The 15,110-nt window shown below is 41.3% G+C and overlaps 1 protein-coding gene across 4 annotated transcripts in view; it reads right to left on the bottom strand.

Annotated features, from left to right (window-relative positions):
• Positions 1 to 799, bottom strand: part of HEATR1 (HEAT repeat containing 1) — a 40,680-nt gene extending 39,881 nt beyond the window's left edge. For all 4 annotated transcript variants that reach the window (XR_008238094.1, XR_008238095.1, XM_052806835.1 and 1 more), the window contains exons 1-2: positions 728 to 799; positions 304 to 482 (exon numbers count right to left, since the gene is read on the bottom strand). Coding sequence is in view for 2 of the 4 variants with exons in the window: in XM_052806835.1 (XP_052662795.1) it covers positions 304 to 445 (142 nt within the window). In the remaining 2 variants the exon portion in view is untranslated. The remainder of the gene's footprint in view (positions 1 to 303; positions 483 to 727) is intronic.
• Between the last annotated feature and the right edge of the window lie 14,311 nt (positions 800 to 15,110).

Raw genomic sequence — 15,110 nt, 5'->3', positions numbered from 1 at the left:
GAGACCAGAGACATTCCTCCCACCAACCCCCTCTTACGGGGCAAATTCTCCAGCCCTTGACCACCTTGGGGCCCCTGACTCTTCCCAATCACCTTACCCTTCACGTGCCCAGAAATGGGCTCCAGGAGGACCTGCTCCCCGATTTTCCCATGGACTGGGGTGATGCTGACCAGCCTGCAATTTCTTTAATTACCTTTTTGGCCTTTTTTTGCATACAGGTTTGCCTTTCCCGCCAATCTTTCTCCAGCAGTTTTTTGGATAGATGATTTTTAAAACCGCTGGCGTCTGAACGGCCAAACTCACCGATTGCAAAAAACGTGTCCCTGTCGATGCCAGCAGCCTCCTTGCCGCTGAAGAGCAGTGACGCGACCTCGCTGCGGTTGAGGAGGCTGGGATCGCTCTGGGGAAGCGCCAGCCGCTTCAGCTGCTCCGCCAGCGACGTCATAGCTTCGTGCTTCCAGGAAAGGAGCCTCCAAAGAAACCTAACGGAAGAAAACCAAAGCAGGCCCGCGGATAAAGGAGTCGCACGGAGACACGCCGTATCTCTCTCCGCCCCCGCTCCCGGTGCAGGCCCCGCTGCCAGCTGCCCCTCGGGGGTGCACACACGCGGGGATGGGCCGGACCCAGCCGAGCCGGGGAAGAAGAGGGACAGCGGCAGGCGGTGGCACGGGCCCCCATCCCGATCCCGATCCCCATCCCCATCCCGATCCCGGTCCCGGACACCGACCTGGCTCCGCGCCGCTCCCCGCCGGGCCCCACGTGGGCTGCGCGCGCCGCTAACCCGGAAGCAGCGTCTCCAGCGGAACGGGAAGTTCCCGCCCCTTCTCCTCAGGGCGGTGAGGCGGGAGCGCCCCTGAGCAGGCGCCGCCTGCCGGCGGGTTTCCGTGAGGGAGGCGGACGTTGTGGCCGGTTTCGGGCGTCCGTGCGGGTGCCTCGGAGCTCAGCGTCCGTGCGGAGGCTCGGTGCCGGTGTGGGGCGGGGGCCAGCCTGTCGGTGTCGGGGAAGCAACCGGTGGAGGCGAGCAGTCGAGGTGTGAAGGCCCGCGGCGCCGGCGGGAGAAGGCCCAGTCTGTGGCGAGGCGTGCTGCTGGCTTTGTGCTGAGCTCAGCGAGGCAACAGCCCGGGCCGCGGGTGGGGGATCCCCTGAACACGGTCAGCGTGTCTTAACAGTAAGGGCGCGCAACTGGAGTTGTTCCATCATGGGATTTTTCCACATCTGGAGTGAGTGGTGCTAGGGGAAGTGCAGGACTGCCAGGACTTGAAAGCTACTGTGGTGTGTATGAGCTAGATCCCAGTTGCAGAACCACAGAACTATGTAGGTTGGAAGAGTCCTCTAAAAGTCATCTGATCTAGCCCCAGAGCAGGGCCAGCTTAGAGCAAGTTGCCCAGAGTTTTGTCCAGTTGCGTTTGGAGTATCTCCAAGGATGGAAATTCCACAGCTTCACTGAGCCTCTCATCCAAGGTTTGGTTATTCTCAGATTAAAAAGAAATTCCCAGTATTAAAAACCATGATGTCTCCCACCAGTTTGCATTGAAAGCTGCAGGGTTCTGCACCTGCAAGTCGGTGCACAAAAGCCAGAAAGGGAACATGGCTCATGACAAACCAGGAGAAGCCTGGGGGGGAAAACAAAAACAAACAAACAAACAAAAAAATTTCAGTTGATGTCAGCAGATGGACAAGATAATGCCAAATATAACAATTCCAGCACCAGATCCATAAAATTATTTCCATATATTGTTGAGAAGCTGTATGGCTATGGCAGAAATAACAAATTTGTTCACATAGTAAAGCTGCCTTATTTGACAATCATTTAGCATAAAGTAGAAATACAAAAAGCTGGCAAAAGCTTAGGGTTGCAGAGAATTGTTTGATTGCTTAATTTTATCCATGAGGAGTATCCACTGATTTCAACAAGACTCTTTGCTTGTATTAAGTTAAACCTTTGTAGGAGTGGGAGCAGAGAGAGGAAATGAAGCTGGATGTCTGACTTTGTGCCTGATTATATTTGCTGGTGACTTGTCAGAGAGCATGTATTAACTATATATCGTGTTACTTCTGACGTGGTATTATCTGGTTGTAATGATGGCAATTGCTGAGCTGTTAAGGGTTGCTACCACTGCAGTTACAACAGTGTTAAGGTGTTTGGAGGCTATTACTGATTTAATGGGTTTGCTATTATTTTTCTGGTTGTTCTAATGCTGAGATTCTGATCATCTAGCAAATGAGCAGGCTAGGGGTGGTGCAAACCAATTTATTACACTTTTTCACATTCCCTGTGGCTTCTGTGCATCTTTTTCCTTTATGAAGCCTTCGTGTGACCTTATTTTTAGCATAGTTTAAACCTGCATAGATATGCATGTTTGCATGTCTAAAAATACCTAACATTAAAATCTGTAGACTTTGGAAAGGACAGAAAGCTGTTTCTGAAAAAGAAAACCAGTCATTTTTTAGAAATGTGGTTCATTATTTGAATACTCTAGCTAGAAAGATAAACTAGAAGTTGTAAATGCTGAAATGTGTTCAGATTTTCTAGTACTCCTATCCCACTCTATTCTTTCCCGTGGAGAGCTGCAAGACAGAGGTTTTATACCTTTGTGCTTTTTGTTCCATCCTTGTTTGGTTTCAGAGTAAAGCTGGGATTCCCTCTTGAGGTTAATTGGAGGAACAGAGACACCTTCTGCAGAGGGAAAAATATTTCTTCTCGATTTAATTCTAAAAAAGCGTTTCCTGAGAAAAATATAAAAACAGAAAGTCTATTAGGAAATATGCTTAGTTGGCTTTGTGATTCCCCAGAGGTAAGGCTGAATATCACAGAGATTTGCTCCATGCTGGACTACAAAGAGAAGCTTTCCTGAACTTAAATCCAAGCCTGTTTCAACCAGTCCCTTTAGCTTCTCAATGCCTACATTATCACATAGCTAGTCTGTATGGGTGGAATTCTCATAGCTGTACTACAGCTGAGATCACCTCTGCTGATGGCTGCTGTTAAAACTGCATCTGACAGATTAGACTGTCTGTTAAAAAATCTTGAAGTCTTAGAATATAAATTGTCATATGCTAATTTTTATTTATTATCTATATATGGAAAAAAGTGCTTTGTTTCAAGTGTTTTCTGAAAGCCTATTCACTCGTAAGCATTGGTGTATTTGAAAAGATTTGATTGAGAAATGCAAACGCTATTAAACTTTTCATGTTCTTTATGTCTGGGTAAATTTGTGCTACTGCTGGAGCAAATACAACTGATGTCTTTGTATAAATACAGATTTACTCTTTATATTCCTTTCCTTCCAGCTCACGTCACCAGCTGTGATATATACAGCTATATATACCTTGGTAAGTAATGCAACCCAGTAGGAGGAAATCTGTAGAATGAAGTGGTGCTGAGGAACCCTCGTCACGCTGTGTGCATTTCAGAGGTTTTATGCAGACTAGATCTTGTTCTGCCCTGGAGACCAAATTCCCATTAGGTGCGTTCCTGGAATGCATATTCTGGTTTGGTTTCATGTGTAGGCAACAGATGGGGAGGAATTTCATTTAAAGAGGAAAAGGGAATCACTTCTGAAACAAAAAAGGAGTGTTTGGTAGCATTCAATTGTAATATATGAAGATGAGGGTAAGGAATTGAGTACTACCTGTACAATTTACTGTTTACATACAAAGTTAGAGAGTGTTTGTATTAAGTACTCTTAAGTACTCTCAAAAGCTTGTTAATTCATTTGCTAAGATGATGCTTCTTTTTCTGTCTTGTACCACCTCCCATAATCTAGTGAGCCATCATGATTTTGGATTGCTAAATCAGTTCTGAAGGAGATGAAAGAGAGCCACCTTCTGTGTGCTTCACCATCGCTTGCTAATAGTCTTTGTATGTTCCCTGACATTTCCCCATGCCATTTCTAATAGGGAATGTGACAGTGCCTGACATCTAAAATATGATCTGATTGCAGCATAATGAAGTAATATTAAAACCTTTCTAGGATATGCAAAGGAGACTGTAACTTCCTTAGAGTGTATCAAGTTCTCTAACTTTTTAAGTAAAAGTAGGTGTTAACAGATGTGTGTGTTTAATGTGGGTATGTGCATGCTAAATGGCCTGTAAACTGATCTGTGTTCTGGAGCAGTGGCTTGAACACCTTGTAAGCCAAGGTAGTCTTATTTTCAAGGGATATATTTTGTTTTGCTATTGGATGTAGGAGGCATGCCAAAGTTTTGTAGTTTTGGAGGCTGCGCAGTTAAATCTGCTACTCTGAGCTAATCTGTGTCCTTTGTTCTTAATTAATGTACGTATCTGCTCCCTATTGGAAGTTTATAAGAATACATCTGTGGTCTCTGAATTTATAAAGTTACTGTAATTATCAGGAAGAACAGTGCTTGTTGTGTACTTTAAGGCTGCAGTAATGTATTTTTCTCTGTTTTCAATTCTTTCTGCTCTCTGTGACAATGCAGCAGTCACTGTTCACCTGTGGACATTGTGCAATAATGAGACAGTACTCTTCTGCAGTGTATACATTGATAAGGCCTTGAGGCCATTATTCCCTTGGCTAGGCTTTTGTTAGAAGCAAAGAGATTGGAGCCATTGTATCATGTCCCAACGCGAGAGAGTTAAGATTTGTTTTCCCTATCTACCCTTCCTCTGCTAAGGGCTTGATCTTTTTATGCTTACATTAGTGAAACTCAGGAGTAATTCTGATGAGGTCAGTGGAGTTACATGAGTGCATGGCTGATGTAACTGGAGGCAGAAACAATCAAGCATAATTTGGTGGTGGTTGATGTTACAGAGAATTGCAGTTCTCATTGCTGGAACAGGACTGAAGAGGGAATAATTCTTCAGTTGAACTGAAGGGCTAGAAGAACCTTCCTTGCTAGGCAGTGTATCAAGCACATCATCAACTTACTGACCACTGTAGCAGGCAGTATCATGTTTCCTTGGCTTTTCTTGGAAAATCTATTGCAGCTTCCCCCAGCCATAAATTCTCATGTGTAGCTGCATTCCAGATCTAATAATAAATAGAAACCCTCTGGATGGGGTGACAGGAAGCTATTTTGGGGGTTTTACTGTATTAAAGGCTTTCTGATGTGGTAATATAAACTGAGGACTTTTGAATCAAAATTGTTGTAAAGGAAGCTTTTTAATATATATTCTAGATAACAAGAAATAAACCCCGAATAAACAAACTAGCTTCAGCTAGGCACATGCAGAGAAAGCATCGGCTTGAAAAGGGTAGGCAATAGTCATCTCTGTAACTCCATTTGTATCCTCTCAAGGTAGGTCTAGTTTGTCCCAAAAGCATCAGGGAGAGTAAGGAAGACAAATGGAGATGGTGAAAAATGGAAGAAAAAAGCAGTCCTTTCAGTGCTGAGCTACTTGATGAATTGTGATTTTGTTTATTGTGTAAAAAGTCAACTAGAAAGTTGGATTTTAACAACTGCACAATTGTTGCAGTGAAAAATAGGAAACTGTCTCTCATGATTGCTGTGACTGTGATAGTCCTTTGTCATGATTTGATATTAATTAGGCTGGGAAATATGATACTGTGTGTATATGTTAGCTGTTTATTATTATGAAAAGATAGCTGTGCCAGACAATCTACTGAGAGACTAGGTGTCATAGATCTCCTGTGTGGTAGTTGTGAGTCACATTGTTTAATGCATTGGGAGAACTTGGTAATCGGAGTGTAGCAATGTCGCCATTAGGGACTTGGATGTAATAAGCAATAAGGAGAGTGTTGTGTACTAGACATGCCTCATCTTTCATAGCAGTGCTGTAAACAGTAAAAGAGACAATAAACTGAAGGATGGGAAGAAGGAAAAAGTGATCAATACGGAACATGGTTAACACAGCATGCTTTTCTTACTACAGTATACCGTCTTGCTATCGCCTCCCTCAATTGCCTGTTATTCAAGCAACTGACAGGCGTTGGAGTAGCAGTAGATTTCATATGGTGCAACTACCCATTCCTGACCTGCAGCTGTTCAAAAATCTATTTGTTTGTCAGCCAGCCATTTGCTGGGCTTTTTTTTTTTTAAATGCCAAGATGAATTGCAGCTCTTTCTCTGAAGGAGAAATAGTGTCATTCCTATCCAGATGCACTAAATACAAATTTCAGCCGTTTGCCAGGCTGGCCGTTGAAGGCAGTGCTGCTTTCATTTTTTCATTTGCCCCAGTCACTGCCAGTCCATGGGCCTTTTCCATACCTGGTGAATACCTGGTTTGAACTAGAATGAGCTCACAACTTTATATGATAATGCCTGAAAACAGTATGATCCACATTCAGTAGCAGAAGGGAGAAAATATATCTGCTAGTTTTGCTGTTCAGTTATATTCAGTTACATATTTTTATTTATCCACTTAATAAAGTTTATTGATTTTACATATTTTTGTGTAGGAATGAGTTATGCATTCATGTAATGCCTAGCACAGTGGCACTGTGAACACTGGGAACAACTGAACATATCTTAATATATGTATATATGCATATATATGTGAGAGATATTAATACTATAATATTTAAAAAGTATTAGGCTTTTGGATTTGCTTTCATTGTGCATTGGAAACTGTTCATGCTGTTATGTATCTTGGGAATTCTTGGGGGAAAAAACTGTTATTAGAAGAAATAGTGTGTTTCATTTAGATGGTGAGGGCATGCAGCTGAGTTTTACTGATAAGCCTAGATCTCCAGCTTTGCTGATTTACTAGAGGTGCCATGTTTTCAGAGTTAAAATAGTGGCCCTGCTCTCTCGAGATGATGTAAAGACTCTGCTGCCTTTCATAAGACAGTCTTGACAACTGGAAATGTTCTTGATAACAGCTAATAACTCTTACTGACAAAAGTATATGTCAATGTTTTCTCCAATGCATTTCTTACTCCCTGTCATTCTGCATGTATTGTGTATGCCAGTGACTTAAGAGAGTTCCCTGCAGAGAAATTACTGGAGAGAGACTTAGAGGCCCAGTGACATCAGAGGCAATTCCTTGGACACACTGAGAGGAGGGTGTGATTTCTGCAGAAGGCTTGACAGGCACTTAGTGTAGTAGGTAGGAAGGCAGTCTTGAACATGTGGTGAAGGGGAGTGTGTGGTGCTAAGAATCAGGTGATTCTGCCACTGATGCTGATACACCTCCTTTAAATAAGCCCGGTGGCCAGAGACAAAGCAGTTCCTGCTGCGATGCTCTCAAATACTGCACAGGAAAGGTTACACTTCAAAGTCTTTCTCGCTTTACTTGTGGTAGGATCCCTTTGGTTTGCAATACCTGCTGATTGTTGACAGTATGGTCATGTATGTGCCTTGTTTTAGTCTGTAGAGGGGAACAAAACATTTTAAACAATTTATGACTCATTTAATCTTTCCAATGTGCCCAGTCTGTCTGTGTCACTGTAACACATTTAAAGACTCTTTTGTGTGAACCTACAACAGACAGATCTAAGATGCAAAACATGAGGTTCTTTTTCGAGCAGAAGCTGTAGTGGTTATGTAACTGTTAGGCTGCACTGGAAACTGTTAGTGCTTTCCTTAACATTTTGTATGAACTGCCTTCCAATTCAGAACTCATTTATAATTACTTAATTCATAATGTATTTATAATTAGTTGCAGAGCAGATATCTTAAAAGGACATCGAGTTCACAAGTCAATTAATGGTGGACCGTGCCAGAGTTAAGTTTTCCAAGCAGTCTTAATTCAGCTGCTTTGTATGAATCACAATGCAGACTTTAATTGCGTAGTCACAAACTACTTTTTCTCCAGAAATCCTGCTTTGTTCAGTGTATTGTATAAGCAGTGCTCTACAACATTATGATTTCTCTTTTTTATTCAGTGCAGGTCTGTTGCACTCAGTTGAAGCATGTTCCCAAATACATAATTTATTATTTTCAGCTCTGGTCATCACACTATTTGTACTTGTCTTCAAATATTCCAAATCTGTTGGGTATTTGATTTTCACATACTTCCTTATACTTCACAGCATTAGTATTATTCCTGGTCTACAGAAAGAAAACTGAGGCACATGCTCCAAACTGTCCATAGTTCCATTTCCCCATCCAGTGGATAGTTTTAGGATAATGAATGCTGGTACTATGGAATTTGTCTTTTCCCTAAAGTGCTTTACAGAGTACAATTACATACTGTCTTTTTGCCCACTGAGTAGGCCTGGTGGTTTGAACATTTAGGCCCAGCAGAATCCTATGTTTGCCTGATATTTCCATTATGCATTGTTTTAAACATTCTCTTCTGCAATTGAAAGTGCAGTCTATGACCCTCCTGACTTCCACCACTGGTACTTCAACAGTAAAAAATCAGGCCGTACAAATTTAGGGCCCTACCAGCCTCATTTTCCATAGATCATCTGTGTGCCAGGGTTACTGATAAAGGAGGTATAAGGGGGATTGCTGAGCCATGGGGAGCAAAGGAAAAAGTGTCTTGGTGTTCTAGAAGCACATTCATAACTGAATAGTCTCCCATAGAGAAGTCCAAGATATATTTGAATCCATCCGTTTGAACAGCAAAATAAACTTTCTGCTGAATAGCTGTGGAGCCTTACAGCCTATAAGAGTTGGCTCACTTTGTCCTAGTTGCTGACTCTACCTCCAGTAACTATTGTCCATATGAACTGGAGAAATACCTAGAATAGCATCTGGCTTGGAAAAAAAAAACCAAACACCACCCTCTTGAATTTGGTTCAGTTATGAAATTCTGGAAGATAACAGCTATTCCAGATTTAACTATGGGACACAACAGAGATCTAGACTGTACATTATCACAACTCGACCGCATTTATCCTGTAGACAAACTGGTTTCAAAGTGAAGAAACATGAAAATACTCTCCTCTCCTCCTTTGCTTATGCTAAACTGGACTTATGCAGGGAGAGAGATGAGCCAATTAAGAAACAAAGGACTTGTCCACATTCAGAGGGATTGAGAGTATACAAGAGCCTTCACCATGGTAGGTTATTGCTGGTAGATCTCAAGAGCAACCAGTCTCGTACTGGAAAGTATGTCATGCAAAACTGATACCCGTTGCTCCTGAGATGAGAATACAGCCAAAGTTAGTGAGAGAGATCATAGTTGGACAGGGAACAACTGTCTTCAGAACAGGAATTGGAAAGTTCGAGCCTTGCTGCTTTCATGTCGGGCATGGCAGGAACATTGCTCATTTTCTCAGTGCTGATTCTTAGTACAGCTGAGTGTCAGAGTAAAGCTTTGTTGGACAGGATGTAAGGACAACAGTTCTGGAAAAGGAAAACTTGCACTATACATGTTGCAAAAAGAACATGTTATCCCTGTTTGGCAGTAATTCAGGTTGCACCTAACGCTGCCTTATACAGGGATGAATTTGCCCCTTTTACTAATCCTTGTATCGCTCCTGTGGCATGAATAATAAGCAGCTAGTATTCATTTTTACAGATTGGCAATTTATTCAAGCAGGTAGCCTTCTTGAGTGTGTAATTTCATTGATGTTAGTGAAATTACATTGGTGTATATGGAAAGAGAAATGAGGGGATTGAGACTGCAATTTGTCTAAGGTCATTCAGTCAATCTGTACAAATGCTGAGTTTAGAACACAGCAGTGTCTGGTATCTAGTGCCGATATCCTGTGCCTGTAATCTCTACCTCATACCTCTGATTTAAAACCTGCCAGGTCTCATCTGTGCCCCTTAGATAGTTATTGTCTGGAAACTCTGACTTAGTTGATGGTGTATGTTTCTAGGTAAATAAAGGCTATGTGTTCCTTATCTCACACACACATCTCTGTTCTCTTTTCTCAGTGTGACCAAAACTATTGCTGAATAATGTTGTGCTTTTTTAGACAAGTAGCCTCAGGTAAATCAGTTATGGGTCACAGGCTGGCTCACTAAGGGATTCTTTTAACTGGTTGTATTCATGAAGTACAAATTGTATAGTCAGTTGCAGGCTTTCGCATTGCCCTAGTTGCACAGTTTCTTCCTTGCTTAGTATCTTTGCGTGATAAGGCTAAGCCAACATAAAACAGGAAGACGGCCAGGATTCTGAGAACACATGATGGTGTGCAGGTTTCTTCAGAAGGTTTGTAATAGGCCATGCTATATCCCTAGTCCTGCCCCTTGCATTCTCATGACTGAACCATTTTTAAAATCCTGAATCTGTCTCACCATTTTTTCCGATCTTATGCCAGCACTATTTGTAGTTTCCCCACCTGTTACTGTGTGTTATTACGTTGTAACTGTCTGTGTATTGCTCTACAATTTCAGTGTGGTAACAGACTGACTGCAGTGTTGTATATAAATTACGATATACATTTCCCAGTTTTTCCTTTGATGTTACATGTCTAACCTGTGCGAAGCACCTATCAAAGCTTCTGATATTATTTAGGTCCTGATCTAATCTGTCTTTATGAGTTGCATCTACCCAGACAAGAACCATTAAACACAAAAGGCACCCTCAAGAGGCTCAAGGGATAAAGGAGTTTGGGTATCATGGTTTCTTCTGAAATATTTAGTAGAAATACGTCAGAATGTGAGGTCTGAGGGCTCTTCTCATTCATGAAAGCTGTGATTTTGTGCAGTGCTGCCTCGCAGCAGCCATCCCTGGAGGGTTTGCCCTCTGCTACCCTACATCTTTCAGCGCTCACATTGCAGTTTGTGATTGTTATTATGTATCATGGTACTGCCTAGTGATACTGTGGCAGAGACCAGATGTTCAATGTTTCCTACTGATCCCTGCCTTGAAGCCTCTCTGAGAACCAGGGCCATCTGCTGTGCAGGCTACAAGGCTGCAAGTGTGGCCCTAAAAACAGTAGGGACATCCCCTCCAGACTATGAGGGACCCTGAATGCCTGAGCAAGCCTGATGTGCTAGAATAATGCTAGGCATTTTTGGGTGCAGGCTACATACAGACCTGAGAGACAAACATGGAGGTGAAGGGCGTGTGGTAGGTAGGCTCCTCAGGACTTTTAGACAGAAAAAGCCTCTGCTCCAGAGGATTTATGTTCTAGGTGGACATTAAGGATCAAAGGAAACACTGCTGACACTATTTTAAAGACGGGAGAGTGCAGCACCACAAGCTTGTTTCAGTGAGAGTAGACTAATAGACCAACTTTTAGCTTTTGGGGAAAATTTTATCTGAACTGACTTGCTCAAGGTCATGTAGGGCATCTTAAGCTGGTATGGATCACCCCATGTCTCAGCCCCGTGATTTTCCTTCCTCACAAAGGGTTGGCAAAAGCCAGTGATCTCAGTGCAGTCAGCATTTTCTCCATACTCCTGAAGCCCAAGCTATGCTTTGGTAGTGTTTGTCTGCCCTATAAATGTTTCTTGCTACACTTCATCCATGGCTGAATTTCAGGGACAGAGTTAAGTCGTCTCTATATATAGCTGATGATACACTTTGGGATCTTCTGACAATGTCAGTTGTTACTATGAAGCCAGCAATGCACTTTTTCAGCTCTTTCTCCATTTTTATTTCCAAACCTGTCATTTGAAATGGTATACTTTAAAAAAAAATTATAATGTATACTTAGCTTCTGTATAATTAATATCACCATGCATGAGTAGCATGGGGATTTTTCAGAGTCAAAGTTTGTGCCTCTTGGTGCTAGATGTGGGAGGGCTAATATGCTCAATGCCCATCGTGCTTTTCCTTAGCTCAGACAAAATCAGAATTTTGGTTCCCAGGTGTATGCTTCTCTTCTCTGCTCTCTTTCTGCCTCTCTTCTGTATGTGTTCATTTTGGGAATATGAAGCAAGTGTAATGTCTGTTCATTATTATCCTTACATATTGAATTTAATTCCTTGGCTTTTTCCTGAACTTAGAAAATAGTGTTTCTTACATTGGAGAAGGTCGGTTGTATTTATTGTATTGGAAAAAAAAAAAGGGTTATTTCTCCCAAACTTAAATAAAAAATAAATACATTCTATAACACACTCTACCTTTCTGCTTAGCTTTGTTTGGGAAATTTCTGCATAATTTTTAACAGAATCCAAGATTTCGGCCCAACCTATATTATCAATGTCTGCTTTAAATAATTCAAAATTTTGTTGGTTAAGCTTTAAAATAGTGGATATTTGCTACAAGCAAAAGTACATTTTAAGCAACAGTTATGACACGCTTTGAAAATAAAAGGTCTTTTTATCCCCCTTTAAGATTATGTTAACAGTTTACACAAGGGAACAATCACTTTGAATTTATTTTCTTTGATCTTTCATTGACTTCTTTCATGTGAAACCATCCTACTGTTTCTTTTTCACAAAGAAACAGGCTATGCCTATGGAAAGATGATTGCTTAAAGACTGACTGACTTATTGAGCTCTCATAAGGTTCTTTATCTTCCTGTGGCCTTTCTGAGACAGTGTTGGGAGATGTGAACTATTGTGTTCCTACACAGAAGTGTTACAGCTGAAAACTAATGGTAATCATTTTCACATCAGTTGATTGTTTCACAGGAGATTATTTAAGTAGAGAAGTCTGGCTAATTTCTTATTCTAAATCTCATTAAGTTCAAATAGAAGAATGGTCTGGGGAAACATTGTTGCAGTGTTTCACCATTTTTGAAGTTTTATTAAAAAGTTGGGGTTTTATTCTCATTCTAAGATTTTGTGAAAAGGAAGAATAAGAAGCAGGTTGAAGGGATTGAAAGTCTGATGAATGGTGAAAATATGGAGGAGTGAGTTCTTGAGGGAATGATATGACGGCTTTTGGGGAGCGAATGGATGTTAAATATAAACTGTGTGAAGCAATTTCCATTTCATTAAAAAAATGATAAAGGTTGACACAGGAGGTGAAAACTGTGCTTCCTTTAGTTAGAAAAGCTCTTTGATTCTCAAGGAGCTTAATGCAAAGTGTGCCAGGAGGCTTTTGCTTGGGTGGTATTAGATTCAAAGATCCTTCATGAGTTGGAACTGTGATAAGAAATTCTGACTGAGTTCACCCACAGATCTGCTGCTCCTGTTAGGAAAGTTCTGGCCTTCTTTGGTGCTCCTCATGCATGGGAAATGGTATCTTGTTTCCACAGTATTCTCCTGGGTAGGCCCTTACTAGCATTTATGTTAGCATGAACTACAACTGCCCACATTTTGCCAAATAGAAGATAAAAATAGTTGACAAATCAGCTCTGCCATCTCCATTTCTGATCTCCCTGTGCCACCTTATTTCTTCTAATCTGTTTGGCAATCATGAGTACCAACCTGTTTGGCAATCATGAGTATCAGTTGTGAATGAGTTTTTGTCTTACCACATTGTAAGCCATCTGTGTCATTTCTACCTCAGATATACCTGCTGGCTCTCAGGTATCGTGCCATGTCAGCTTAAAATTCTGTTTCTATATGGTTCACTCTGTTTCTTCCTCTTTCTCTGCTTGGGACTGTTGTCCTTTCTTTCCTGCTCAGCTTGCTTATTTCTGTTTTGATTTTATTTTCTTTCTCCTTAGGCACACATAGTTTGTAGCTGTGCAACTCTGCCAGCTTTAGTGGGGATAGTCCTAACCTACCTCTGATGTGGGAATAAGCTGATTAAAGCACACAGCTTTATTCACACTACTCTGCTGGGCACAGCTTTCCTTTTCTCTAGGTGAGCTGGAAGAGGCAGCTCCCTTTCCACTTCAAGTTTGGCGTCAGAGTTCCATTTTGGCTCTCTTTCCACTACAGACCTCCATTCATATGCTTCTCATTACCATGTGCACAGTTCGTTTATAAAATTAAATTAAAGTAGTAAACAAAATACCAGATACTCCTCCTAAAGCTCCATCTATAAATATCTCCCCTGCCTACTCATGCTGTCTGATTAAGGGGCAGTAAGCACTTATTTAGAGAACCTAAAACAGGTCAGATTCCATCAAGATAGGCAGTTATTTTAAAATAGGGATGTTCCATTTAGCTTCCTGTTTCATTGGTAAAAAGCCCAGCTCTCTCAAAGTGCACACTGATGAAGTTGAAGCCCCCTATTTTGACATTTTCAGAATTAAAAAATCAGATTTTTCATTCTGAAATATTTTTTTCATCCAAAATGAACTAACATAACCTACCCAAAGTGGATTCTGAAATACTTGCCCTTTATAGAAAAACGTGGGTTTATTCATATTTGGAATTAACTTGAATGTTTTTGATCTCTCAGACTAGGTGAGAGATACTATGGTTCTAGCTGTTGGTTCCTTGGAACAATTATGGCATTTTTGTTTTATTTGTTTTGTTATGAAAGTACCAAGTTTACCTATGTACCAAGTAAACACGAAAAAACAAAAAGTAGCTTTGCAGCAGTGGCTTGCTATGTTTTGAGCAAATCCAGTTATTTTATGAAAAAACTTAATAACCTTCTTTCAGAATTCTAGAAAATCTGGGTAGATTTCCCTTTGATTTTCAGAAATACAGGCATAACTGCATGACTCCAGTCCTAATCCGCAGTGTGATCGGATACTCTTTGTCATCCTAATGCCTCAGTTTTTATTTCATGACACAGGCACTTTGGCCCGTGTTACAGGATGAGGGCCAACAAATAAAATGTGGCTTTTAACTAATACCTCCCTGTATGAAGCCATCAGTACCCTTAAGGCTCACCTATACTGCACAGCGGGGAGTGGTGCAGTTGCATCTGACTTGATCCACGTAGATCCCCAGACAAGGCAGTGCTGAGAAAAGGCACGAAGCTGGTTGCAATGGCTCACCTCAAATCAGGTGGTGCACAAAAGTTCACAGGTCTTGTCAGTGCAGGAGAGCTCTGCGCTGGAGACAGCTCTGGTTCAGAGCATTACAGCTTTACATGTATACTTCTGGGACTTCTCTGACTTCTTCCTGCTTTTCCTCTAGAAACTTCTCCTGTGCTGTGTATAGTGAATAAGAAGAAATGGTTTTACTGACTTCAGAGGCTAAATAGTCATTCAGGTGATTGAAATTGGACATGTATCACAAACCACAGATGACTACCCAGCTATAAAAATAAACGACACAAATCACACCAGCATACACATAATGTGTACATACATGAAATATTTTGTTTTGTAATTGCTGTTTGATATTGTTTGAGAGTATCCTAAGAGAATGCTCATCTGCACTTGAACAAAAAAAGTCTAGGCATAGCGTTCATCAACATTTGCTTCATTATATAGATGGAAGTGTAGCAACCTTGAGAATATTTGCATTGAGCAGGTGAA

This window comes from Harpia harpyja, chromosome 13 (genome assembly GCF_026419915.1).
Source record: "Harpia harpyja isolate bHarHar1 chromosome 13, bHarHar1 primary haplotype, whole genome shotgun sequence".
In the NCBI taxonomy this organism is placed as follows: Eukaryota; Metazoa; Chordata; class Aves; order Accipitriformes; family Accipitridae; genus Harpia; species Harpia harpyja.
This window is presented reverse-complemented; position numbering and strand designations above follow the sequence as displayed.